Raw genomic sequence first — 26438 nt, 5'->3', positions numbered from 1 at the left:
AGTAGAGAATTGGGGAGAAGTTGTGAATGAGACAATAAGAACAAAACAAAATGCTAAACTGATTTGAGCATGTTTTCATATCATTATCTAACTGAAATGTTAAATAACTGGCTTCATGATCAGACCTACACTTCTCATATCTACTGTTATCAATGGAAAAGGTAATGAGAGAACTCATAATGAAGAGGTGCGTGCGTGCGTGCGTGCGTGCTTTCATCTTAGTTAATCTGATTTCCCAGAAGCGATAGCATTTTAGTTTAGTAAGTGCATTGCCATATATTTTAACATCATGCCTCGCAGTTGCTAGTCGCAGTTGTCGCAGTTGTAGACTGGAAAGAATAAAAACAACCCCCGAAATCAAACCATATTTACAGTAGGGTCCAGCTGCAGCCGCGGACTGGCAACCGTTAACGTTGATGGTAAAGGCTGTTGCGTCTGTGTTTTCCCGAGAAGACTCTGGAGCGCATTTAGATCGGAGGTCCAACTCGGAACTACCGACTTCCGACCATGGTGCATTCCATTGGAAGTCGGAGGTCGATCTAAATGCGCTCCAGAGTCTTCTCGGGAAAACACGGACGCAACAGCCTTTACCAATTAACGTTAGCGGTAGCTATCTGACAGCTCTAGCAACATTAGCAGGCTAGTTCATACTAGCAAAGACTTCCATAATCCCTATCCCTAACATCGCCTAGTCAGGGGTTTCTCCGGGTCTGCAGCTGGTTGCTATTGGAGTAGAAATCCAGCTAACTCAGTTCGCTAGCTCCATAGTCCCTGGTTGACACTTACCCGGCCATACATGTACAATTTGTTGTCAGAATGTCGCCTTTTTCAGTATTCACACTTTGACGCTGGCTGGGCTCTTAACACACAAAACTCACCAGAGATCTAATGTCTAATTTGTTGCACATGCCTACATGTGTGAAATGTGAATTTACAGCATCGAGAGATTTGTATGCTCGGAGGCTGTATTTTGTATAACGTTACTAGGCTTTTCATATACATGTCTGGCCAGTGGATGGGTGGCCACCTGGCCATGTCTACAAGCCAATATCAACAATATCTCATGTCTCATTTCAGGTCATGAAAATGTGTGCATCTGTGAAGTTAGTAATGGGGCATGAAAGAAATTAACTTTTGGTGAAAATCCGACATGGAACAGACATATCTTGAGAATTGCATAGCATTGGCTGAGGTGTGCTCTACTGAGTGCCATCTAGTTTGTAGTTTAGAAAGAAAGGCAAACTCACAAAATGTTCATTTATGAGCGTTAAATTGTTAGTTTGATCGGAAGGTTCTCCAATCATTAGAACGAGTGAGTTTTTTTGTTACAATAATGCACATGCGTTTTTTTCATGCTGCCATTTTTTCTATACATATACATTTGCATTTTTCTATATCCTCCGTCCTGGAGAGTTTGTAATGGGGACAGCTAATGTATATTCAAATGGGCACACTGTACATGCTATCAGCATCGCTAATGCAGGGCGGACTAAGTGATTTTGGGGGCCCAAGGCAAAGGTAAGAGTTAGGCCCCCTGAATCCCAACCTTCACCCTTTTCAATTCATCCTTTCTATACATTACCTTCAAGTTAGAGCTGAGCAAAGTATGCATTGAAAGTGTTCCATGGCAAGGGTTTTCCACTGGCAACACTGGAGCTGATGTCTGACTGGGAAAATAATGATATACACATGATGTCACTCATCCTGTTTTGATGTTGGTCATCCTCTTCCTCATTTTCATCATTATCACCATTTACTTGCCTCTGAGCATCAGTGGCCATGGCAGCACCATCATTGTTACTGCTGGTAACTAGAGCATGTTGAGCTTGGAGGCAGAAGGAATATTGTTAGTAGCAAATACTAGCAGCAGTTGATTCTTTGATGAAACAAGGTTGCCAACAAAACTTCCATGTTATTCTCTTTTTTGTTTTTCTGCATCACTTGGGCAGCTATCCTTCATTTTTTAAATTCTCTCATAGCAACTGCAGATGCAGTGGCAAGGCAAATATTAAAGTATAATAATATAATAGTAATTAAAGTAATTAATATAGGTAAGTGTTATATAGCTCTGACTGAGGATGGGGATGGCCATGACTGAGCATTAGAAACAATTTATTGTAACAAAAAGAGGGAATTTAGGGGAAATTAAGTACTTTTCTTTTACATTAATGAATAACATGCTATTTTCTAGTAGTTCTCTTTTTCCCTTTAGTGGGGCCTATAAGGCAGTCACCTAGGCTACCTTTGGCTGAACATACCACCCCTGCTGTAAAGTGAATATATTTGCTAAAGTATACAGTTTTTTACAACACTAGTACATGCCACTACACTTTCTGTACATATGATCATCTTTAGACCTGTTAATGTGAATGTGAGTTTTGTACATCATGTATATTGCTTCTTCAGTTTTCACATGTCCCTGCCATTGTTATATAGGGTTATTAACATAGGTTAATGTTATTTTGATAACATTGCACTATTTCAAAGATTTGATATATATTACTATAACATTGTTTATTATACATATCACTTTTTATCGGAATCCTTATTTATAGCAACATCATTATTTATTTATTGTGTTATTTATTCACATTTCGTGGACATTTGCATTCTTGTCCACATTACATCTTCAATACTCAACTGGTACAATAATGTCATTAATCTTACTTAAATCCTATTTTACACTCAACAGTGATTATCATTATCACTGCTGTCACAACTACCTCTAGAATGCAATTCAAGTTGCCACTTATCCTAGTTCTTGCCTACATTTTATACATGTTTTTACCTTTTACTATTGGTTTAATATATTGTTGTACCTTGTGTTATTGCACTATACCTTTTTACCTTTTAATATTGTTTAATATATCATTCTTTATACCAGTACTATTGCAGGATACCGGAGACAAGACACCTAAGCATTTCACTACACGTTGTACTGTGTATGATTATGTATGCGGCCAATAAAATTTGATTTGATATTTATATATAATGTGTGTACAGCTAAGTTAATACATATATGCAAGTAACCCATACTTTCCCCATATTTCCACATTTATTTATGCACTATAATTGCCCCCCTGCAATTGTTTGTATTCTGTTTTACTGATTATTGTTTATTGCTTTATTGTTTTTAGTATTTTTACTCTTGTTATTGCTTATTTTATATTCTAGGATAAATTCTATTTTTCTTTTTCCATGCTTTATCCTGTGTTATTTTTGCAGCTGCAATGACCTAATTTCCTCATGGGGATCAATAGTTTTATCTTATTTTGGCCTCCGATTGCATTTTTGTAAGTAAAGTAGGCTACATATAAACAAATGAACAAGCAAACAGATCAGTAAATAAATGAAACACTGCATATTTTTTTAATTCAGCAACGTTACTCCAAGGACAGATGGTGGACAAATGTCAAGCCTTAACTCAATATAGTTCAGTTCTCTTGCATGGTCTTGTTGATCCAGTCCAGGTAGTTGGCCACTCTGGTGTAGACTCCATATCTGCCCGGCTGTCCGCAGTCGACTCCCCAGCTGACAATCCCTGCAGCCCAGAATCGCCCATCGTCCCTCAGGGCGAAGGCACTTCCACTGTCTCCTTGGCAGGAGTCCTTCCCAGCTTCAGGGACTCCAGCACAGAACATGTTGTCTGACAGACTTGGTACATGGTTCTCTGTCTTCTTCACCTCATTGATAGAAGTACTGCATATCGCCTGGTCCACCACAGGGAGGCGTATGTGCTTCAGGTTATTTGAAAGAACTTCTCTCTTGCCCTCTATTGTAAGGCCAAAGCCCGACACCAGTCTGGAAAGGAGAAATTGAATGAGAGATGTATCAGAGAAGTAATGGTGAAAAGAAAAAAAAGAAAAAATCCATGCCTCATTTCTATGTAGAAGTTCTACAAGGCTAACAAGTCAGCACAACAAAAGAAACAGAAGACTTGTGTAAAGTTAAGAGTGAGTCCACCAAAAGGTGTGATTCTCTTTACCCCATCACACCAGTGCTGTATGTGACGCCCTCTGCTGGCAAACATATTGGCATGATGGAGGCGTGGAATCTGATTGGATGCTGCAGTTTGATCAAGGCAATGTCATTGTTGTAGTCTAGTTGATTGGAATTGTTATATTTGGGGTGAACATGGACTGAAGCAACATCTGCAGGTGAGGCCTTCAGCAATTCATTGACTTCATTACTTCCCATGTAAACCTGTAAACCAACAAGATAAGAGGAAATGACTTGTCCATTCAAAAAACTTGGAAGCACTGGGCATGTAAATAACACCTGCAATAGCCCACTTACCCTTACTGTGTCATTTTCCACAGTTTTGCCATAATGTACCAGGTTACTAGCTGCAGTCATAACCCAGCGGTCTCCAATCACCATGCCTCCTGCTCTACTACCATCTACACTCAAAAATACTTGCCAGGGGATTGTATTTTCTGGAGCTGCACTGCCCCCAATGATCCTCTGATAGCCAGAGATGAGTTTTGTGGGCTTTCCACAAACTGGATGGAGCAGAGACACATACAGGTGTGAGAATATGTGGAGTTCACACAAGAAGATGGGCACACATCACCTATTATTTTATAGGTGATGACTATATGTTTTAAATAAAACAATAACTAAATTAGGTATTGCATGGTTTTATTTTGGTGCTGAAGAACGATACCTGGTATACATGTTGGAGTGACAGGAACATCATGGTTGTCTCTCCACTTTCTGTCTGCTGCACAGGTGTAGCTGACTGAGAGACCAGAGGGGAAGAGAGAGAAAAGATAAATATAGTTTGACATTGATTTTCAGTTGAATTTATTTTTATATTATTTATTATAGTTGACAGTACTATTTTTTATAATACAATATAAATATCTTTTACAATATAAATATCTCACCATTTACTCCCCCAAGGAGAGAGTAAAATGGTTCATTACAGTGGTACTGAATAACAGAACGGTACTGATTCTCAGATCCAGATATGAAGGTTACGCCTCCATTCAGCAGTGGTTCAGGCTCTCCACAATCAATTACTGTAGAAGAATAAGACAAGGACATAACAATATTTTGCCACTGAGATACAGGAAATGTATTGGCTTGTTGTAAAATCTGGGAATCCTAATTTATGCAGTTGAATCACAAGAAATCTTTCAATGAATTTGCACTTAATTATTTGATGTCTGTGCTTCAATCAGACTTACTCTTGCATTCTGGGAGAGAGAGGTGCCACTGTCTGTTGCTTTGACACATGGCGGAGTAACTGGTGATCTCTCTACCATCCTGACAGAGAGTGGGAGGAATTGACAGAACGTGATATATCAGACTAATGTTTTTTCAATTCAAGTTATGGAAAAAAAAAAAGAAAAAAGAAAACAAGGTGTTAATAATTAGACAGAGGAAGAAATAAACAGTGTCATCTAACCATCATCAGCTTGTATCCTGGGTCACAGTGCACATCAATGTAGTCTCTGTAGAAATATTCAGTCAAGACAGGAGTGACATTGCCGTTAGCCACACCACTGGGAAATGGACACTTCACCCTTGAAAACACCATCGACAAACAAATGTTCAACGCAAATTCCATTTTCCCTGATCCACCACAGGGAGTTGTTTGTATATGAGTGTTCTTGCAATATCAAAGTCCTCCTCCACACCAAATCCACAGATCGATCTAAAAAAAAAGTGTGACAACATAGACAAATGGTGGTTATTATAACAAAAAATGATATTATCCTCTACTTTGATTATCAAATATGCAAAAGTATGCTGCGTAATGAAAAAGACTAACCTGTCAAGATGGAATTTACAAAACAGCAACAAGGTTCAGAGGTGGCTGTAAAAGTCAGACAATATTTATTCAAGTTTTTTTCTTGCCCATCTGGCAGAAGGCTCTGGCTGCAGCCGCGGCAGGGCGTTAATCTGCTGCCAATAACCAATGAGTGAGGTGGGCGTTCCCCTCTGCTGGAAAAGAAACACTCATCAATCTTCCCATCTCCTCTGCATCAGGCACACAGTTCCCACTAGAACACCGCCACCTTCTGCGTATTTTGCGTAATTCATTAAATAAAATTAGGTCTTGGTAGATCGTAGTATTCATTTTATTCTATAATCCATAATTATTGGGTTGTGACAGCAGATAACTAGTCATTCTATTATAGCAGTGGTTGCAGCCAGCTCACTAAAATAACTTTTCACAATAAATTTAAAGTGATTTAAAAATGACACCCTTCAATGTTCATGATTTTGAACCGATACAATCCTTATTAAATTCAAAAGAACTTAAAGCCTCCGAGTTGTTTTCCCCAACACTTAACTTAATGTTCCAAGGGGTTATAGAAATGTAAAATTTATAAAAAAAAATAGAATAAACGTTAGAATTAATGTTATAGTCAGGGCAGACATGAACTGCATGCTGAGCAAGCATTTAGGCTGTGTTGACACTAGCAAGCATGAGTAGCTACACCATTTACAGACAACAGTGCAATAACTAATTAAAGGTAATGCATATAGTGTATATGTTTCTACAGCAATTGCCAGTGCTTCTGAAAAACAGACTCACCATCATTGACTGTTCCTGCTGGTGCCGACAGCTAGTGGAGCTACGTTTGCTTAACTAGAGCTTGTTGAGCTTGGAGACAGAGGAAATATTGCTAGCAGCAAACACTAGCAGTAGTTTATTCTTTGATGAAAAAAAGTTGCCAACAAAACTTTTATTGTTTTATATTTGTCTGAACCACTTAAGCAGTTTTCCTCATTTTTAATTCTTTCATAGTAACTAGAGCACTTGTAAGCACTGGGCATGTAAATAACACCTGCAATAGCCCACTTATCCGTACTGTGTCATTTTCCACAGTTTTGCCATAATGTACCAGGTTATTAGCTACAGTCATAACCCAGCGGTCAGGAGTAACTGGTGATCTCTCTACCATTCTGACAGAGAGTGGGAGGAATTGATAGAACACGATAATGTGATAAAATGTGATAATGTGTCTTGTTTCACACAACAAAGAACCATTTCTTGGTGGTAAGAGAGAGTTAGTTGAAGAAAACAAGAGGCACTTGAGCTGCCTAATGTCCCACCATAATCACCATGATATATTAAATATAATCAGTTATGCTATTAATTAAGCTAGTTAATGCATCGCTTAGCAATTATTTCTGTCAAAATACTTGTTACTTGTCTTATTTATATTTATTATAATATGAACTCTATCTTAAGGCATTAAGGAGTTATAATAGTTTCAAGAAAATCAGGTTTTCTTCATGAATATGCAAATTTATGCAGCAAGGTACTCCAAAAGCTAACCAGATCATCTACTCTATCGGGGGAACCTCTGGTTTAAAGGTCCCATATTCTACACTTTCCAGTGTTTTATTTTATGTCTTGAGGTCCATTAAAAGCTGTTTGTGTGGTGTCATGTACAAAAAATACTCTCAATCCATTTTTACACATTTATTTTCCAGCATCTCTCTGAGCCTTACCAAGAACAGGCTGTTTTTGTTGCTGTGTCTTTAAGGCTCATTAATATTAACGACCCTCTGTTCTGATCGGCACCACATTGCCGGCAGCTACAGGTAGGGAAAACTCTCCGGTAAATAACCAATGGCAGTTGTTCAACTGCTTTGAAAAAACACTTTGTTAGCATATTATTTAACCCTTACAAAAATAATATTGAGCGAACCTTTGTGGCGCCACAAAGTTACGAAAGTTCAAACGGTTTGTTTAGAGGCTCGGTTTTCTAATATGGATTGTGTGGATTTAGTTGGCCACTGTGCATTTTGATACTTTGACAATGTTTAGATAGCACATCCAACTCCTTTATAATCAAAGAGGCAAGGGAAATCCCGTTTGGGACTTCGTACACAATATGGGACCTTTAAGTATGAAGTTTCTATCATTGACAACTCATTGTTCTTGAGTTGTGTTCAGAAGAATGTGTACACAGAGAGAGAGAGAAGCTTCATCTAACCATCATCAGCATGTATCCTTGGTCACAGCGCATGTCAATGTAGTCTCTGTAGAAATATTCAGTAAAGACAGGAGTGACCGTGCCGTTTGCAACACCACTGGGAAATGGACACTTCACCCTTGAAAACACCACCAAAACTACAACAGCAATTCCATTTCTATTCCATTTCTATATTCCAATTATAGTATAGTATAATAATAGCAATGTTGTTTTGCTTATCCTGCTGTCATCCCTCCCTCCTCACTGTGTGTGCTGTAGCCCAGGCTCCAGCCGTGACTCAGCCCGGCCTGGCCTATGTGGTAGTCCAGCCTGACAGTGTTGGAGTTAGTGGCGATCAGGCCTGGACTCTTTCTCCCACACAGCTTCATGGTCTTTCTCTCTGGGATGGTCACTTGGATGAGGAAGGGGAATAATATACAATTTATTTATAGTCTGGCATATTAATGCAGTTCCCCATGTATTCATAATAATAATAATACAAATGTTTTATATATTTAGAGCTTTTCCAAACAACTGTTACAATTGGCTCTACAAAACAAATAGGATAAATGAATAAATACAATAAAAATAACAAAAGGACAAATGATGTGAAAATAAGACAAGTGATTTAAAAGGTGACTCTGATCTGGCTAGTCTGACCTCCTCCGGCAGTGCATTACAAAGCCTGGAAGCTCTGACAGCAAAGGCTTGGTCACCGTTACAAACATAGTCCATGGAAGAACCAGTTGGGCTCTACCAGAGGACCTCAGGCTGTGCCCCGACTCAAGGTTCCCATTTGTAGCTGGGGGCCAGACCCCGCTGTTCCTTAAATGTTATCAGTAAAATATTAAAATCAAATCTAAAACAGGCATCCTGTGTAGAGCTGCTAGCATAGGGATGATATGGTCTTCTCTTCTCAATTTGGTTAAAAGTCTTGCCACTGCATTTTGTGCCAGCTGCAACCATGAGAGGGAACTCTGACTCAATCAGGAATAGAGGGAATTATAGTAGTCTAAACATGAGATAAAAGCATGGAAAAGGTCCGAAAAAAACTGGAGGAAGCAAGACTGAACAACCCTCTGATCATAAAACAAAAGTCTGAATCAAATACCACACCAAATTCTTGGCTATACGCTATACATTGTCGGGTCTCCAATATTGTCTTAAATCTGGTTGATGGATTTTTTGGGGCCAAATAGAAGAATCTCAGATTTATTTTTGTTACATTGGAGGAAATGTTGGGACATCCAGCAATCCTTGAAAGGCAGTCCTTGAAGCTATTGAGGGTGCTGGAATCTCCTAGTTTTATGGGTACATAATGTATATCTGTGTGTCATCTGCTTAACATTGAAAACAAATATTATGGGCCATGTCACCACTCATATGTGGAAACAAGAATGGAAAATAATACAGGGCCTAGGATAGACCCTTGTGGAACACCATATTTGAGATGAGCTGTAGAAGGAGAGGAGTTACCTAACACAACAAAGAAAATTCTATACAGAGGGTAAGCTTGTGATTAACCGTGTCAACAGCTCTTTATCAGATTTGCCCTAATTGCGGCTAATAAATGTATAGCCATTCGCTGGAGAAGTGAGGAGCCCCCTAGTGTATCTTTGTGGCTTAAAGAGTAAATAGTAACATAATGATTAAGTAAATTTGCTATAACAAACTAAATTCTGTCTGAGGTCAATTAAGCAGAACAGAGAATAGATTACATATTTTGGACAAGGACAGGATGTAGCACACCTGTGGTACATAAAGTACGGTATAATGTACTGTTTGTGATATTATGTAATTATGCCATGTGGCTCTGACCGTAAGAGCATCGTGATAGCAGCCTGTGGAGGCCCTGATGTCCAGGTGTGTGAGGGTGAGCTGGATCTGGTAGCCCTCAGGTACACTGAGGTCCCACTGTTTCAGCAGTTTGGGAGGGTAAGGAGGGTAATGCGTAAGAGGCTCAGACCGGGGCGGCCGCCAAATCTCACACACTGACACATACAGAAACCTGAAAGAGCCAAAAGTAGGGTGATAATGGTGTGGGCCACTCATCCAAAACAAGGACGCTGTCGGGGGGCGACAGCAAGGGTATATCCCCGAAATTCCCCAATCCTCGAAGGCCCCATTAAGTCAAAAGTAATAAAAAGCCATTCAATAATCACTCAATAAGACTCCAGGGTTAATCTTCCCAATTATATTGGTTGTATGTCCCAACTATTTTTATTTTGCCAAATAATACAATTTTTCCTTCTGGGCTAATCTTCATAATAATAATAAAGCTTGAATGCCGTAACTATTTTTATATCACAAATTAATAAAGTTAACCAGTTACTTATATTATTATTACTCCTAAACACTCCAAAATTAATTGATATAATCCTCTAGGGATTGTCTCCCCAATAATAAAGGGTATGTACCTTAACTATTTTTTTAACACTCAATAATAATAAATGTAACTAATTAACTATTTTATTCATAATAATCACAGAAAGTGCAAACTTCATACAAATCTCCATAATTGCATGAATAATTCTGAACGAGTGTGCACCATTGATGAGATATGGGTCTAAATAGCATGGACATGAATTTAATCAGTTAATTAATAATAGTTATAGTAATCATAAACACATCAAAATCAAGAGTTCTTCCTCTCATCAGTGTCCATACCAAATTTGAAAAGATTGTTATAAAAACTGTTCAAGTTAGGGATACAATTATAGTCTGAAAAGCACTTCTGTGCTTTCATTTTGCCAAATGGACACACCAGAGGAAGGCAATTGTTTTTTCATAATAATAGATGTCCTAAAGAGCTGATATCATATTTTATGGGGACGGTAAAGGGCAAAATCCAGCCCATTTTAATAACTTACCCACTGATTTTCTCTTTATTTTGATGCCCATAGATTCTCAAATGATATGGCTGGCCGATGGAAAATAAGCTTTTAGCATTGTTTTATGGTTCTATTTATTGTCAGCAGACGTGTCCTCCCAAGGGAGTTATTTACATGGCCATGCAAAGGTTTCAAAATTTCAAAATAAAGCTTCCTTCATAAATTTACCCATTGCAATTTCTTCAAATTTTCATAAAAGTTTTTTCCTCCAAATCGATTTAAAATTCAAGGCTTAAGGCGCGTACCATGTAAACCAACGTCCTGGGTTCAAAGTCTCCAAGCCATAATTGGCTTTGTGGTAAGGCTTCCCTTTTGTTTATGTTTGGATTAAGAATAATCTTATTAAAGTATTATTACAGTAATAGTTAAAATCAGAATCTTAAATGGGTTAAAAGCAGTTTTCAAAAAAAATGTTATTCCCATGCAGGCGAACATACCCTAAAGCAATTTTGGGAAAATTATGCCTTTTATCAGACTTTCGTTCCGACAGTCATGGTTCTGACAACTGTTGTAAAAAACACCTATACTGCAACAATGAAGGCAATCTTTGTCAACTCACCAGATGATTTGATTGGCCCAGTTCATGGCAGTGGAGGTCTATCCGCTGATACTGATCTGTTGTAGAAGTAGTTACAGCATTTAGAAGATTGCTAATGTCATACAGACTGCGAATTTTACTATGTAGAGCAGTGGAGAGTCTAAAAGTCTGCGGTTTGTTTTGGCTGATAAACAGGTATAAGTATGGGACTGGTGGAAGATGTAATGCTGAGAAACCATGTGAATGTGTGGGGAATGTATAGAAGGGAGAAAGAGTTTGATCAATTTGTAAAAATCTCTCTCCATATATCACATATACACAATTTATTATCACTGTGATTAACTTAATTTGCTAATTACATTTTCTTGGGCAAGAACTACTTACAAGGTGCTCTCTACTGGGCTTCCCACTCTTGAGTCTTGAACTTCCTTAAATTTTCAAACAGACTGGGGTAAATTGAATGCTCTAGCTCATCCTGTAAACTCTGTTTGAGTTTTTATTTACAAAAGGAACAAATTCCAGTGTACAAATATTTATTCTGAGCATCACATGTATTTTTGATGATGCAAGATGTTATTTTAACCTTTATCTTTTACAAGTGCAATATTTATAAAGCACGAGATAACACAAGAATCAAAATTGATCACTTTAGCTATTCTCAGTTAAAATGAATAATTAAGTCAAGAGATAGAACAGTATGGTATAAGGCAGCATCCTGATAACCTGCATCACTACTAGTTTAATGCCAATTCAGTCCATATTATGGCCATGGAAGGGATATTGAGAGGCAATATTCACAATAAAATGAGACACTAGACAGGCAGTTGATTGGGAAAACAGTGTCTTTAAGAAAGTTTTGGTGACAGGGAAAGTAGAGCAAAGTCCAACTAAAGAAGAAACTTCCGAACTGTGGCCTTTCAGAACAATCTGTCACAACCAACTGGAGAGCAAAGGTGGTTGGTGTTTGTCTTTCTTTCTTACTTTCTTTCTTTCTTTCTTTCTTTCTTTCTTTCTTTCTTTCCAACTGTCCATCAAGAGGCTGCTGGGGAAACTCAACAATAGTGGTGGTGTTCTTGCCAGTACTTGTTGGCAGAGCTTACCGAACCAAGCAAGTTATGGGTTCACCAAAACATCTTTCTCCTTTCTCATTTTTATCTGACAGCCTATTCTGATCAAACTAAAAATGAGCCTGTGCTAAGAAAACACAGCTGATTAGTGAAAGAGAAATGATAGGAGTTATTATTGTTGTGCAGTATGTATGTACATCCCATCAAATCATGCAATTTCAGTCAACAACAGGCTGGCAGGGGCGTGTCTAGGGGGTGGACTGTGGTGGCAAGGGCCACCCGTGAAATCTGACTGGCCACCCCAGGTGCCACCCCAAAATCCTTAGTTATGATTGGCTGATGGGCATGTTAGAGGGTTAGGTTGGTTGTGTGTAGATGTTTACCTAGAGCTCTGACTACAACTGATGCAAAGAACAGAAGGGCTTTTTGCCAGAGCTATCCAGGTTAGGCACTGGTTAGGATTAGGGTTAGGGTACTGCATTACTCCCTCTTTACGTGCCTCAGTGACTCTGTTGTGTCCAGGCTGCAGCTCGTTCAAAATGCAGCCGTAAGGCTCCTGACCAGGACCAGTCGCAGGTCCCATATCACCCACATACTGGCCTCCTTACACTGGCTGCCAGTGCGACAGCGCCACAGCAAGGCCACCGAGGTCCTCAGACCAAGGGCACTAACTTGTCCCGCGAACCAAACTTAAAACAAGAGGTGACTGTGCCTTTTCAGTTTTAGCTCCAACCCTATGGAATCGCTTCCCTCTATGTGTTAGACTGGCAGATTCAGTTTCCCTTTTTAAATCACTTCTTAAAACCCATTTATTTAAACAGGCATTTTATTAATGTTAATTTTACTGGGTTTTATTATTTTACTTTCATGTTCCTATGGACTGTCGCACTACTCGTCTGCACTTTATGTCCTGTGCTGGGTTTTTTTTTGTCCTTTTTTCATTTATCTGTTGTTTGGTTGTCTTTTTGCCTCATTTTATTTATTTGTTTTTTAACCTGCCTCTTGTTTTATTTCCTGTTATAAAGCACTTTGTAACTCTTGTTTTGAAAAGTGCTATACAAATAAAGTGTTAATTACTTACTTCAACTGAGTGTTATTTTTCAATCCATCGCTGACACCATTAAGTGGTAGTAGAGCTTTGACTCTTGTTCTGCAAATGCCGTCAAAACCTTAAATGAGGAAGCAGCAGCAGAGCCATGGGTTGAATGTTTTATTTTAAATGAGAGCATCCAGGGGTCATACCATAGATGGGGAACAACTCTCCTAAGACTTTTTTGTACTCTTTGGGCAAATTTCCTCTCTTTTTCACCATCTGATTGTTAGGAGTTATGAAACAAATTATTTTTTTAAAGTGAGCGTGGCAAACAGCTCAAAGGATTGTAGTCTGAAACCCAGAACTGGCTGGGAAGATCTTGATGGAGGAAATGAGTAAGTAATGCTCTACCCTCCCTCACCAACTACCACTGGATTTCTCTTGAGCAAGGCACTGAACCCCCTGCGCCACAGAAGCTGCCATAACAAATGGTTATACAGTTGTAAACCCCACGGCATAGTAGACATACATCATCCAATAAAATGAAAACCATATAGACGCACATCATCCAATAATATGAAACCAGACATAATTCATAGGTAGTTCGCACTAGTGTCCTGTGTACAGATAATAGGAGAGTGTGAGCTGTCAGATCATAAAGAGCATCTCATTGACTTGTTTGAATCTGATTGGTGATTGTAAGTCAGCTGATTTTGATCAGCTGATTTTGATCAGCTGATGTGCTGCATGGATGGGACAGCTGATAGCCGATCAGCTGATGGCATGGGACTTGTGTTCTGCCTGAACTAATGCAATGCTCCATTTGTTTGTGTATGAATGTTTGTAATTCTTTTGTCCCTGCAAATATTAAAGAAGAAAGTGTTTTAGTCCCCTTGTCTCATTAAATAAGGGGCTACAAAATATCTACTTTGTTATATTTGATGACTGTTTTGTTTTTTGTTGTCATTTAATTGACCATTTAACAAAAATATAAACCTAAACCGAAAAAAAAGAAATAAAAACCAGGAAATAAAAACAGAATGGTTTCCAATAGCAAGAGTCTACTGTTACTTTGCCTCCACCAACTATGAATATATTGTATGAATATAGTGTATTATACATAGTAATTATGTTAATAGTTAAATAATAATTAGTTAAAATACAAAATACATTAATAAAAAAAATACACATTCTCTGTAGTTCATTTGCAAATTATTTCCTTTAATGTGAGTATTGTAATATGTAAATTATTAATTCATACTGTGATCAGAACTTGTGCTATTGCTGGTACATTTGATTATAAAAGAAGTAAATTATTTGATTTCATAAACATTTTAATAAGAACACCATGTAGTACTGAAGTTGATTATTGTGGTTACCAGGTGACCAGGTGTTACAAGTGAATTATTTATTCATTCATCATTCCTCTGCCTCTACTCTGTTTATTGTCTCTTTGATCCAGTCGACATAATTATCCACTTTGGTATAATAACCCTTGTAGTCCATCTTGTCACATGAGGACCCCCAGGACACAATGCCCTTCAGACGATAAGGCCCTCTGTTATTCTTGTTTCCCTTCCCCAACATTGGTAAAACAAATGGACCGCCACTGTCTCCCCTGCAGCTGTCAGTCCCCCTTGCTCCAGCACAGAACATGTTTTCAGTGAAAACCAAGGGGGTGTTCTTCAAGTTAGGTGTGTTCGTACACTCAGTGAGGGAGATGCCTGCGATATGAGCATATTGTAACATCTGACTTTTAAAACTAGTATCTGTCCTCCCCCAACCTGAAACTGTGCCTTGTTCATTTTCCCCCAAGCCTCCCTCTGCCTCTGGCAGACAAATGGGAAGGAGGTTGGGGCCTAGCTCCACCCTGGAAGCCAATCTGATAAGAGCAATATCATTGTCATAATTAGTGCGTTCAGTATTAAGTATTCCCTTCGCATAGTTGGGATGAATAATGATCTTCTCACTGTCCATGACAACCACATCAGACAACATATTTATCACTTTTTTTGCATCTACCAGTCCACCATAGAGGTGAATAGGGATTTGCTCATACCCATCCACAACATGAGCTGCTGTCACGGCCCATCGGTCATTGATCAGTGATGCTCCTCCTCTTCTGGGTTCTCTAATTAAAAGCTGCCAAGGTAATTCCCCCAATTCTGCAGTCCGACCTCCCAAAATCCTGCCTGCACTTGAGACATCTGTTTCAGTCTTCCCACACACTGAAATACACAGAGAATCATTAATAGATTCATATGAGATAGAAACCATCTCCAAGCTGATGAGCTGATTACTAATATTAGAATATATAAAACATAAAAATGATATTGAAATTCCTACCTTCAGTGCATTTTGGCAACTTTTCCTTGCTGCCAACTGATACCCAATGACCACTGCCATTACAAATGTATGTATCTGGAAGAGAAGACAAAGCATATTGGTGACACACAGTGGCAAATCAAACGAAGCTGGAAGCTCAGGACATCAAGCTGTCTTCCTTCAAAGGATGGTCATAGCAAAAGTAAAAGTAAAAGTTTATTTTAATCACCATCTCCTTCCAGTGTGTAGTACTTTGAACTACATTGAAACTGAATCTCATCTTCAAACTGAGTGCTCAGGTTGTCTGCGTCCACCAGCTGAAGGATGCCGTCATCTGGAATGTCTGGCGTTCCACAATCCACAGCTAAGGAGAGTGATAAACAGAACGAAATTCATGGGAACTCACTCATATAATAAATTCTCTGAAAAGATTGAAAATGGTGACTGTCAAACTCACGTTCACAGTTGTATTTGGGACTCCATACGCCTGATGTCTGGCACGTTGTCACGTACTCTGACACGCTCAGGATCTTTTCAAACTTTATAAAAAGAGAGCCTAATTAGGTACGACTCACTGCCTGATAATGGTTAAAACCTTTACGTCAAATATAAGCCTATCCGTGGTTCTGAAGTAATGTCTGTACACTCACCGTATCCACATGGTGACCGAGCTCACAAGTCACTGTCACTGTTTCACCTTGCTTATATTCTGGATGCTGGGGAGCCACAGAGGACTTTAAGGTTACCACTCCTGGACAGACCTTGGCTGCAAATAACATTTTAAAGCACATATATGAGGATACATTCTCAACAAAGCATTTCCTTAAAGTGTTCCTTTATTCATGTGAAATGCACAGTAGCCAGAGAAAACTGCCTATAGACCCAAACTCATATTCTATCCCCCATTAGGTCTCAGAGGCACAGGTGAGAATGCTGCTGTACCTCTGGTGTTGTACTGGACACTGAAGCCGTTATTGGAGCCAAAGCCATCAGAGGTGAAGCGGATTTGGACATGGTTTGAGTGAGTGAGTAAGGGAGAGGAGGGAGGCGCGTAGCCGCAGAACGGCCCGAGAGTCCCAGAGCCAGTCTCAACCTGCAAGAAAAAGAAAAAGAGAACATATGGTAGAGGCCTGGTGGTTGGAGAGATCCAAACACCAGGTTGAGGTCCCCGCAGCTACCAGTATGTCCGTTCCTGTCAAAGTCCTTGAGCAAGACGATGAAGGCACTACTGCTGACTGCCTCTCTGCTCTGACCCCTCTGGTCAAATATGTAGATGTATGTGTGAGGGGTAGGCCTATGCGAAGGAACAAATCCTGCACAATTTGCAATATAGTGACTAAAGTAGTCTTACTTTTACTTTTACTACTTAAAACTAATTTTTCTAAACTGGCGTTTAGTAATTGTCTTTTATTTTTATATTCTATTATATTTATTCATTTTTTTTATGTTCCGGTTTGTTTTATCCTCTCCTGGTTGTGTTTATTTCCCTTTTATTTTATTCTTTTAGTCCTCTAATTGCTTTGTCATTTTATTTCCACTGATTTATTTTCACTACTCTTTTATCTGTAAAGCAGCTTTGTAAATTCTGTTTTGAAAAGTGCTACACAATTAAAAGTATTATTTATTTATTTATTTTTAAATGCCAAGAAAGGATGGGTAAAGAATGCACTAATTGTCAAATCAATTATTTCAACACTTTTGTCTGATCTTTCTCTTTGTTTGCTGCTCTGTAAAGCTAGGAATTTTAGAAAGGAAAAACCTCCATGTAGTATTTTTCATATTATTTTTCATACCTACCCTCACTGAGTCTATGCACTGTCCATCAGAGCTTTGCTCCACATCAAAGACTTTAGAGAAGTTCAGCTCCAGCTGTAAGTGCTCCTCCACAGACAGGGTGTAGGAGCAATCGGCATTCTCTGCATAAGCACCGGGCCAGGAGGGAGTGGATATCACACCCTTCTGCGACCCTGACAGGTCCTCAGTACAACTCACTGTGAATGAGATATAGTGTCGGACACATTGTCGGTTTCATTATGATCATGCATATATAATTGTCATTCTTTTCGTCATTGTCATCATCAGCATCAACATCAACATCATTTTAATTATCATAATCCAAAAATTCTACGATCAGGCTCCATCTATCCTATCTTTATCATCCTCTCTCTGTCATGTAATGTTTCCACTTACAGAATGAATTCCTCCTCTTTTTTCCTCTTGCCTGCTTCTGCTTCCTCTATTTTCTTGTTCTCACTTCTTCTTTCAATTCTCTTTCTTGTGTCTTGCTTTCTTTCGTCTTCCCTCGTCTATCCACCTAACTCTCTTGACTACTCCTTCTGTTTACTCTTTACTGTTGCCTGTTGCTAATGCAAAGAGTACCAGTGCAAGTATGTTTGTCTGGGTCCAGATGGTAGCCATGGCGACAGGAGCAATGGTAACCTCCAATGAAGTTGTGACAGAATTGGGTGCATTTGTTGTCTGGGTCGGCGTCGCATTCATCAAAGTCTGAGGGAGAAAATGTTTCAAAGATCAGATGGAGTGACAGATGCAAGACATGATAGTTCACCATGTTTACAGCGTCAAACCAGCATTGATAAGTATTTTTACCGCTGTCCTGTGGCCAGCAATGAATGACATCTTCATACGTACTTCATACATCATGCAATGACTCTACACTTCTATTGCCAATAAGTTTTTAATTTATAGAGGGCTTTCAGATGACATAACACAAAAACATAAATCTTGATATTCCACTTGCAATGACTCTACACTTCTACTGCCAATACGTTTTTAATCTATAGAGGGCTTTCAGATGACATAACACAAAAAACATAAATCTTGATATTCCACTTGCTTTTCTCCTCTCCTTCTCACCTTGCACAGTATAAAAACCTCTGAAGCCAGTGTGCTTCTTGATGTTTGAGTAGTCAGAGTGGAATGAAAGAGAGAGGCAGCCACCAGGGGGGGAGACGAGCAAGGGATTGACAGCGGATTGAAGTTCCTCAAAAGTCCTTTGGCCACATAGAATGGAAATTAGGTTTCCATTTGAAAAGATCTAGAAAAGGAATAGGAGGAACTTATGATCTTGTAGCTTACACAGCAACAGTTATGAAATCAATGAAGTAGAATTAGAGTATACCACAACTTCCTTTGAAAGTGCAAACATTTGAAATGATCTTGACCCCTGACCTTTCACCTTTGGGCCAAACTAACCTTCAGACCATCGTTTTCACAGTCTTGGCTGTCCTCCAGGTCCAGATGGGTAAGCGTGAGGGACAGGGCGTGGCCTTCATGGGCGCACCTGCTCCAGTTAAGACTGGCATCGGGCAAGTAACCGCTGGGATATCCCGGAGACTCGACCCATCCTAACAGCATGGAGCAGGCAGAGTGGGACAGCAGGAGAAGGCAGAGACTGAGGAAGAGTATGAGAGATAGCGGAGAAATACAAGGGAAGGAGTAATGCGATATGAAGGAAGGAAGAGGAAGTGGAGAAAACGAGGAGAGCAGAAAGAATGAAATAAAGAAACATATATATTATTTGGTGACGGAGACAGGGAAAAAGATGGATTAGAGAAAAAAGACGGCGTCGACCATGGACAGTGATGCATGAATCACATCACAATTAATAAATGTAAATCACAGCGCTTCAATCAAAGCTAGTAACCTCTTTGCGTTTTGTTTGCTCTGTAACCCGCCATTGCAAATGACTATGGTGTAGTGATTATCTGTTTTATTGCGCTAAAATGTAAAAATCGAAACGCACCTTAATCTCAGCATGGTGATCCGATCAAATGTCCCTTCATGAATAAACTACCTCACCATCTCTCCTTCCCCTTTTCGTATTATTTCCCTTTTATTCTCTTGATCTCCCTTGCTGCCCCATTTTCTCTCTCACTCTCATTTTGCAAACGTAAGCACTTTCTGAATCCATTTGATGGTGTTTTGTTGGATCTTTGTCGTGATGAGGGTGTGGCTGTGGACAAGTGGGGCGGTTAGAAGACAGACAGAGACGGAGATGGGACATTTTAGACAAACTATCATTGACATCAAGATATCTCCTCAGTTTCATTTTTCAGCAACATCCCTGCCCCACTAGGACAAGGGTTCAGTGAAAACAATGGAAAGGGAGTGAAAGGAAGGGGTGTAGAGGAGAGAGGAAGTCCGTCATTGTGCTGGTTTGTTTTGCACTCCATGTGCAACAAGAGTACCAAGAGCAGCCTTTGGTCCCGTAGACACAGAAACACACACGGTCCAGAACAGCATACCTCACACTGGGAGGACAAGGGCAGGAAGGAAATGGAGAGAGACAGACAGAGAGAGAGACAGCGAGAGAGAGAGGAAAACAGCAGATGAGGGTCATTGGGGTTTTCCACTGTGTAGGAATAGAAAAGGCACAAGAAGTAGGTGAGGCAGCGAGAGGAGGGGAAGCGTATCTGTAGTCGCACAGAGCAGACAGACAGCGGGCAGAGAACGGAGACAGAAGAAGGCGAACAGTGAATGATTGAAAAGCCAAAACGAGAGAGAGGGAAGGGCAGAAAAAGAAGAAGGCGAATGGAGATTTGACATTAAATGACGTTCGTTGATGGTGAAAACGTAATATAACTTTAAGAGCTGTAATTTTCTAGGTCAGAGGCTGGTTTACAGGAAGAGCGTAGGGGGAGATAGCCTGCGTAGTCTGAAGCTTAAAGATTTTACACACAGGTGGACGACTTGTCGAATGGGCTACAAATGGCAAAGCTTGATTGCAAACGTGATGAGTACCTCTCTCAAGATGGGCAGAGATGCTGTGATCGCTGTCCCGCAGGTCAGTCTGACTTTACTGTATTACTCAACTCATATAACCAATTCTATGTTTTATTATCATTGTTTCCTTCCATGTTTCTATGGACAACAAATCTGTTCAATGTCTAGGAGAAAATACAGCTATGTTTGTGAGCATGTAACATGTATCTGAGCTGCCTAATTGAATATTTACCGTGTCAGTGTTTCTCATGTATTTGCCTTAGCAATGTGATCTCACGTTCAGTCTCTATTTGTTTCCCCCAATATCAGGAAAGTACATCCGCAGTGACTGTGACGGCACCGAGAAGACCAAGTGTGACGAATGCGGGCGTGGGTTTTACACAGCGACAAAAAATCACTTGCATGAGTGTCGTGCCTGCAGGGTCTGCCATACCAGTAAGTCACACACACACACACATGCAAACACACACGCGCGCACACACTCACACACACACACACACACAAACAATCTCTTCCTCTCCCCCCCTCTGCTTTTATTTTGAGTTCATAGACACCCTGACAAATCTTCTTCATAACTTTTCTTCAACTTCTTTACCTTATTCCTCTTTCTCATTTTTTTTTTTTACATTTAGTAATTTATTCCAAAAGCCAAACTCTACTATGTCTCTTTCTCTTTCTCTCTCTCTCAGGCAACAACCATAAGAAGGTAAAGGAGTGTCCAGCTGATGAGGACACGCAGTGTGAGTGTATACCTGGCTTCTACTGTAATGAGCCTGACTGTGAGCACTGCAAGCCGGTGACTCACTGCCCTGTGGGTGAAGGGGTCAAGGCTAAAGGTGGGTTTTGTGATTCATGTTATGAAATGCAGAGAATACATACATGTTCCCCAGCTAGCCACAGCACTGTAACTGAAATGACATCACAACTTGTTCCTCCTTCCAGCCACTCGCATGAATGATACAATCTGTGCTCCATGTGAAACGGGGACCTTCAGCAATGCATCAGATTTCCACTCATCCTGTCAACCACATAAAAGGTCTGCTTGTGTCTTATCTATGATTAATATCGAAACGAAAGGATAATGCTGATGTGATCTTATGAAATGTGAATTAATCATATTAAACAATGTGCATTCATCCATTTGGCACCCATAGACACACATAGACACAAAGTAGGCATAAATCTATAGACCTGAAACATCCCATCACATCTATATCATCACAACTATATTTCATCCACACTGTAGCAACAGTACAGTAACGTCTGTTTTCATGCCTCTCCGTTCCTGAGCCTGTCCGTATGTCAGAAATGTTCAGTATCAGTCTTTGGTTTAATTTAACAGGATTTTGATCCTATTCACTGCATTTCAATGGAACAAACATGCCAAATGTAAAATCTCCCTTATTTTCCCATTTAAGTGGTGGAAGATATACTATTATATCCCCACCTTTCACTGACTCTATGAGCACAATTACACATATTAAATTTCACACAAGTCGTATCTATTGTATCTGTATTCCCTGTATAGTAACACTATTTATTCATTTTTGGTACTTGGTCAAATGCAACGTGCTACTGAGCCCTTGTAAAAAGCCCTTGGCAGACCCACTTAGTCACCACACTTATTATACTGTACAGTATATATATTTTTTTCAGGAATCTCTTCTTTCTTTCTTCTTTGTATCTGATATTTGATATTTAAATTCTATTTGTTAAGTTTGATTGCTGCTTGTTTGTCTGTCTAAATGCTTGTATATTGCACTGCACCAACTTCAAGTCAAATTCCTAGGTTGTGAAAATGTACCTGGCAAAAATAAACCTGATTCTGATTATGATATATTTATATGTTTCCCTGTGTATGTCTTTTTCAGCTGTGAGGACTTGGGGAGGGTGCTGGAAACTCCTGGGACCCCAAGTGCTGATGCTGTGTGTGGTCGCTTCAAATCTCGTAGGTCTCCAGTTATAACGCTAGGCTTTGGTTTGGAGTGTGTGGCGTGTCTTCAGATCTTAACATCTTTCAACTTTTGAAAAAAAATGACCTGACGTAATTACTAGAGGTCACTTTGTATATTATCAAGACAGTGGAGCAGTGACGATACAGTGATTCATATTGAACTGTATTACTTAAAGAGCATTCAAACATCCAAGAGCTATTTCAAGACTATTTGTCACCTTGAAATTGCAAAGTGCCACAGACTCACATTCGACTCGGCATAGCAGCGGTAGAAGCTGTGGGATGTGACGTTAAGGGTCGAGCAGTCTAGTGCAGAATCTAGTGTAGAAAGAGAAGATGGCAGGAATCAGGACAGAGGCCTGAAGACAGAGTTCCTCTCCATGATATCTGACAAGCCCAGTCAGAAAGGTAGGAGGCAAACCACAACACAGCAGATCTGGAGATCCCCTGGTCAGCAGCGATGGCGAGGAGCCTCTGCTGGTTGACAGTGTCAGAGGCAGCTGATAAGTCTTGGAGATAATTAGCTGTGGAGAGTTTAGTGAGCACAGTGTCAGCAGAATGGGCCTGTAATGTAATAACTGCTTATAATACCAATAATGTAATAAAACTAAACACAGTAGAACCCATAATGTAATAAAAAGCCAGTAATGTAATACAATCTTTAAATGATAACCTAATAAAATTTTTCCCAATCATGATTTCCCCATCATAATAACGTTTTATGTTATTGGCTGGTTATTCATCATACAACCAATAATGTAACAACACCCTGAAATCTCTTTAAATGTCTTTTCCAAATCAAGTAAGAAGTAAGAGTAACGCTGAGAGTAATATTCAATATAGGACTAAATCTGTATGTTTTGAGTAAACCAACCTGAAATCTCAATATTTGCCATTTCTTAATTGCATGTCAAGTGCAATTAAGAAAGAAGAAAAACTTTCAAAATGTGGAAAAACGGAAAACGATTTCAAATATTGTCATGGGGCGGAATATTTACTCGTCATAGTCTTCGTTGACGAACTTGACTTGCAAAAAGCCTTCCTCAGAAAGTATGTTAGTCACTTGTTCTGTGACAAGATTAGATTTCCCCCACCAGTCCAGGTATTCAAAAAAACATATTCTTTGTTTCTTTAACCTTTTATTCCCACACATGAAGAACTGCCCACATGTGAGCAGTTCTTCACCTGTGGGAGAAGTTAGATTTCGGAAAATGTTGACTAAAAAGTACTTATTTCCCTCCAAAACGTCTCTCTTTGCCCCCCCCCCCCCCCCCCTCTCTTTCTTTCTCTCAGAGTGTCCCTGGATATTACCTGCAAGCCTGTGGTCAGGACTAGCGCTGACCTCACTCATCCTGCTCTTTATCATTTACTGGAGGGCAAAACGCAAATCATACAAAACAGGTGTGTACTGTGTGTCACCAGTGTAGGTGTCTCTCTCTCTCCCCCTCTCTCTCTCTGTCTGTCTGTCTGTCTCTCATATGGTTTGTTCACGTAGTCAAGAGGGCCTTTCGGAAGAGGCAATAAATGGGTGTGCAGCCATTCCCACTCAATGGCACTACTCATCTTGTAGGAGGCAATAAGACGCAAGTTGCTTTGAAGATACACAATAGAAGGTCATTGCTTATCTTCTCAGACTTGCCCTCCCACTGCTTCCTCTACAGTGAGTTGATAAAAAAAAACACGAGTACGGTAACGTGGCATCTGCACGCATGGTTCGCTCACTTTAATTCAAATAAAGGGCGGTCTGCAGTTGATTGATTCACAAAGAACTAACGTAGCAGGTGATTCTGCAGAAATTAACAATGCTTTTAAGATAGTGTCACTGATAATTGCCCAGATAAGCTCAGTGAGAGAGCTGCCTAACACAGTGCTGTAGGCTCTAATCTTGATGAGCACGATAGACTGAATGGGAAACCACATCCTGTACCATACTCAGCCTGACACAGTTATTCTGAACAACGTGACGCACACTTCACAAGCAGCTAACTCATACCGAGAAATACCTGGTAAATTACAGATGCATCACTGACTGTTTTGGTTGACTGTGTTGTAATTCATCCGCTGACATTTACAGTACAGCAACGTGTTACTACTGGAATTTACAGTTTCAATAGGATTGACCAAAAGGAGGTCAATCCTATGAGGGCCCTGTTCGGAAACAACCGTCTTGGTTCTGCCAGTAAGACCTGTGTCTCAAATGAGAAGTGTCAGTCAGAATATTACATCAGTGACTGCTTCAAAGAGGGCATCTTTTTTAAGGTATTTAGGTTATCAGATAGGAGATAGGAGTTGAGTATCTTGCTCTGGAAAGCCTCAACAGCACAGCGACAAACACTGATTAGTTGTGGGTATCAAACATGTGACTGAATGGGGCAATCTCTGCAACCATCAGGTCACGCGGGGAAGAAAAGGAAACTGCAATGACAGAGACTATCCTGTTTTTTACCCTGGCTGTTTTATCTTCTGTGTCTGACAGCCTGCTCTAGTGATCCTGATATGACAGTGAAGCCGGTGCCTGCAGCCTACATCTGTCCAGTGGAGCTTCCTTTACCGTTCAGAGAACACAACGGGCATTGCCAAGAGAGCTATGAGGAGAAGGGCTGTGAGGAGAAGGGCTGTGTGTCACCGCTTTTTGACCCAGGTGACAACCTCTGAAACATGATGCATAGCACAACTACATTACAAATACACACCAGTTTTACTTTCTATGCCCATTAAATACAAATGCTACAAATTGAAAGAGCAGAAAATACCCGCACACCAGAATGATGCATATGCCTGACAAAACGTTGTTATCAGTATTTTCTTTTGGCAATTCATGGGTGTAGTACCTAACGCATGGTCTACTTTTTTTGGAAGTGCATACACTATGTTTTTGTTCCCTCAATTACAAATTAACAGATAAATATACACCTAGCACACAAATTGAAATGCAAATGTCTTGAGCAGCAGCCGTCTGTGGACTCAGAAACTCACTTGTATTACTTTATATTCTTCATAGCTTTCTGCTGTCATCGTTACACTTTTGTTAAGCATTTAACTGAAGATGGGCTGTACTTCAGTTATAAGTGTGAAAACCATATTCATTACTCCAGCATTAGTCCATATCGATTTCCCATTCTCATAAATGCTTTCATTCTGTTGGCAATACATCAAAGTATGTTTTTACACAGCGGTATAACATTAGGCTGAAGGATGGTCATGCTGAATATTGATTTTACTTTCCTCCCCAGATGACAAGGTGGTCATTTGCTGCACACAGGACAGCGTGGAGAGCAGCCTTCCCATAACACTGCTGACAGCTTCAGCTCAATTTGGTGAATCCAACCACATCAATGAAAATGCAGGAAACTGCACCAGGAACTCCCTCAGGACCCATTCAGAGCCACAGGAGGATGAGTGGTGCGGGATGTAACGCCCTCCTTGGTAAATTTGGTTCAGAGGATCTATAGTGGACGAGTAATGGAAACTATAGACAGAGCTCAGTAATGGACCGAGCACTTCCCCCACTTGGAGATACTGGAACATTTTTTTAGACACTTTAAACTATATTAATTTGTTCCAAAACTTAAAGCAAAGACAAAGAGTAGGATATGGAGTCAGGACATGCCAGTAGCATGGCAGGCAGCAGGCAGTCTGGAGCTGAAGGTGGCTGTCGGTCGTTTGCTGCCCCCTGTAGGACTTTAATGAGAAATCAGTAGTTCAGATCGGGTTACATGACAAGTCTGACTGTAATGGCTTCGGTTCAGATGGTGTGGTTCTGTGTTGCCTCTATAACTATGTCAGTGGCTGCAAATCTTGGTATCAGGTTACAGAGAACATTTATCACTGTTACCTTCACTTCTTAACTTTTAAAGGAAAATACTAGCCTCCTTGAGTCATTCCCTTCATCGCATATTAGTCATATGCCATACAAAGAATAGCTTAAACTGTCACGTTTTGCATGA

General features: G+C 39.9%; 3 protein-coding genes across 3 annotated transcripts; 1 reads left to right on the top strand and 2 right to left on the bottom strand.

Moving 5' to 3' along the window:
* Positions 1-3434: 3434 nt before the first annotated feature.
* Positions 3435-13019, bottom strand: LOC139641521 (complement C1r-A subcomponent-like). Its single transcript, XM_071515952.1, has 11 exons — positions 12932-13019; positions 9759-9931; positions 9368-9395; positions 8208-8352; positions 5414-5534; positions 5193-5271; positions 4890-5024; positions 4667-4741; positions 4303-4502; positions 3986-4203; positions 3435-3801 (listed from the first exon to the last, which is right to left on the bottom strand). The coding sequence occupies exons 1-11, from the start codon at positions 13017-13019 to the stop codon at positions 3435-3437; spliced, it is 1629 nt and encodes a 542-aa protein (XP_071372053.1).
* A 1650-nt stretch (positions 13020-14669) lies between these two features.
* Positions 14670-19694, bottom strand: c1s.2 (complement component 1, s subcomponent .2). Its single transcript, XM_071516687.1, has 11 exons — positions 19558-19694; positions 19008-19206; positions 18669-18849; positions 18174-18299; positions 17592-17785; positions 16737-16887; positions 16445-16560; positions 16252-16333; positions 16024-16158; positions 15816-15890; positions 14670-15697 (listed from the first exon to the last, which is right to left on the bottom strand). Exons 1-11 carry the CDS (start codon positions 19569-19571, stop codon positions 14889-14891), a joined length of 2082 nt encoding a protein of 693 aa, XP_071372788.1. The 5' UTR covers positions 19572-19694; the 3' UTR covers positions 14670-14888.
* A 147-nt stretch (positions 19695-19841) lies between these two features.
* Positions 19842-26377, top strand: LOC139642008 (tumor necrosis factor receptor superfamily member 5). The gene is made up of 8 exons (XM_071516699.1): positions 19842-20598; positions 20847-20972; positions 21227-21373; positions 21480-21573; positions 22409-22485; positions 23785-23892; positions 24968-25132; positions 25725-26377. Exons 1-8 carry the CDS (start codon positions 20523-20525, stop codon positions 25904-25906), a joined length of 975 nt encoding a protein of 324 aa, XP_071372800.1. The 5' UTR covers positions 19842-20522; the 3' UTR covers positions 25907-26377.
* Positions 26378-26438: the final 61 nt, after the last annotated feature.

Source organism: Centroberyx affinis, unplaced genomic scaffold (genome assembly GCF_046629955.1).
Source record: "Centroberyx affinis isolate AG114_WGS23_722 - 3 ecotype Tasmania unplaced genomic scaffold, CSIRO-AGI_Caff_v1 ptg000035l_1, whole genome shotgun sequence".
Lineage (NCBI taxonomy): Eukaryota > Metazoa > Chordata > Actinopteri > Beryciformes > Berycidae > Centroberyx > Centroberyx affinis.
This window is presented reverse-complemented; position numbering and strand designations above follow the sequence as displayed.

What these genes read in the sequence shown, in the direction of transcription:
- LOC139641521 (XM_071515952.1), bottom strand. Translation starts at nt 13,019, where the DNA reads ATGGGACCTGCGACTGGTCCTGGTCAGGAGCCTTACGGCTGCATTTTG. An exon ending in GCTATCACGATGCTCTTACG is followed by an intron (nt 9,396 to 9,758) that starts GTCAGAGCCACA and finishes CTCCTTCTACAG; the next exon opens with CTCATCTCAAATATGGTGTT. An exon ending in CTCTCTCCCAGAATGCAAGA is followed by an intron (nt 5,025 to 5,192) that starts GTAAGTCTGATT and finishes ATTCTTCTACAG; the next exon opens with TAATTGATTGTGGAGAGCCT.
- c1s.2 (XM_071516687.1), bottom strand. An exon ending in TCCCAAATACAACTGTGAAC is followed by an intron (nt 16,159 to 16,251) that starts GTGAGTTTGACA and finishes CACTCTCCTTAG; the next exon opens with CTGTGGATTGTGGAACGCCA. An exon ending in CTACACACTGGAAGGAGATG is followed by an intron (nt 15,891 to 16,023) that starts GTGATTAAAATA and finishes CTTCTCTTCCAG; the next exon opens with ATACATACATTTGTAATGGC.
- LOC139642008 (XM_071516699.1), top strand. Translation starts at nt 20,523, where the DNA reads ATGGCAAAGCTTGATTGCAAACGTGATGAGTACCTCTCTCAAGATGGG. An exon ending in CTGTGATCGCTGTCCCGCAG is followed by an intron (nt 20,599 to 20,846) that starts GTCAGTCTGACT and finishes CCCCAATATCAG; the next exon opens with GAAAGTACATCCGCAGTGAC. An exon ending in CTGCAGGGTCTGCCATACCA is followed by an intron (nt 20,973 to 21,226) that starts GTAAGTCACACA and finishes TCTCTCTCTCAG; the next exon opens with GCAACAACCATAAGAAGGTA.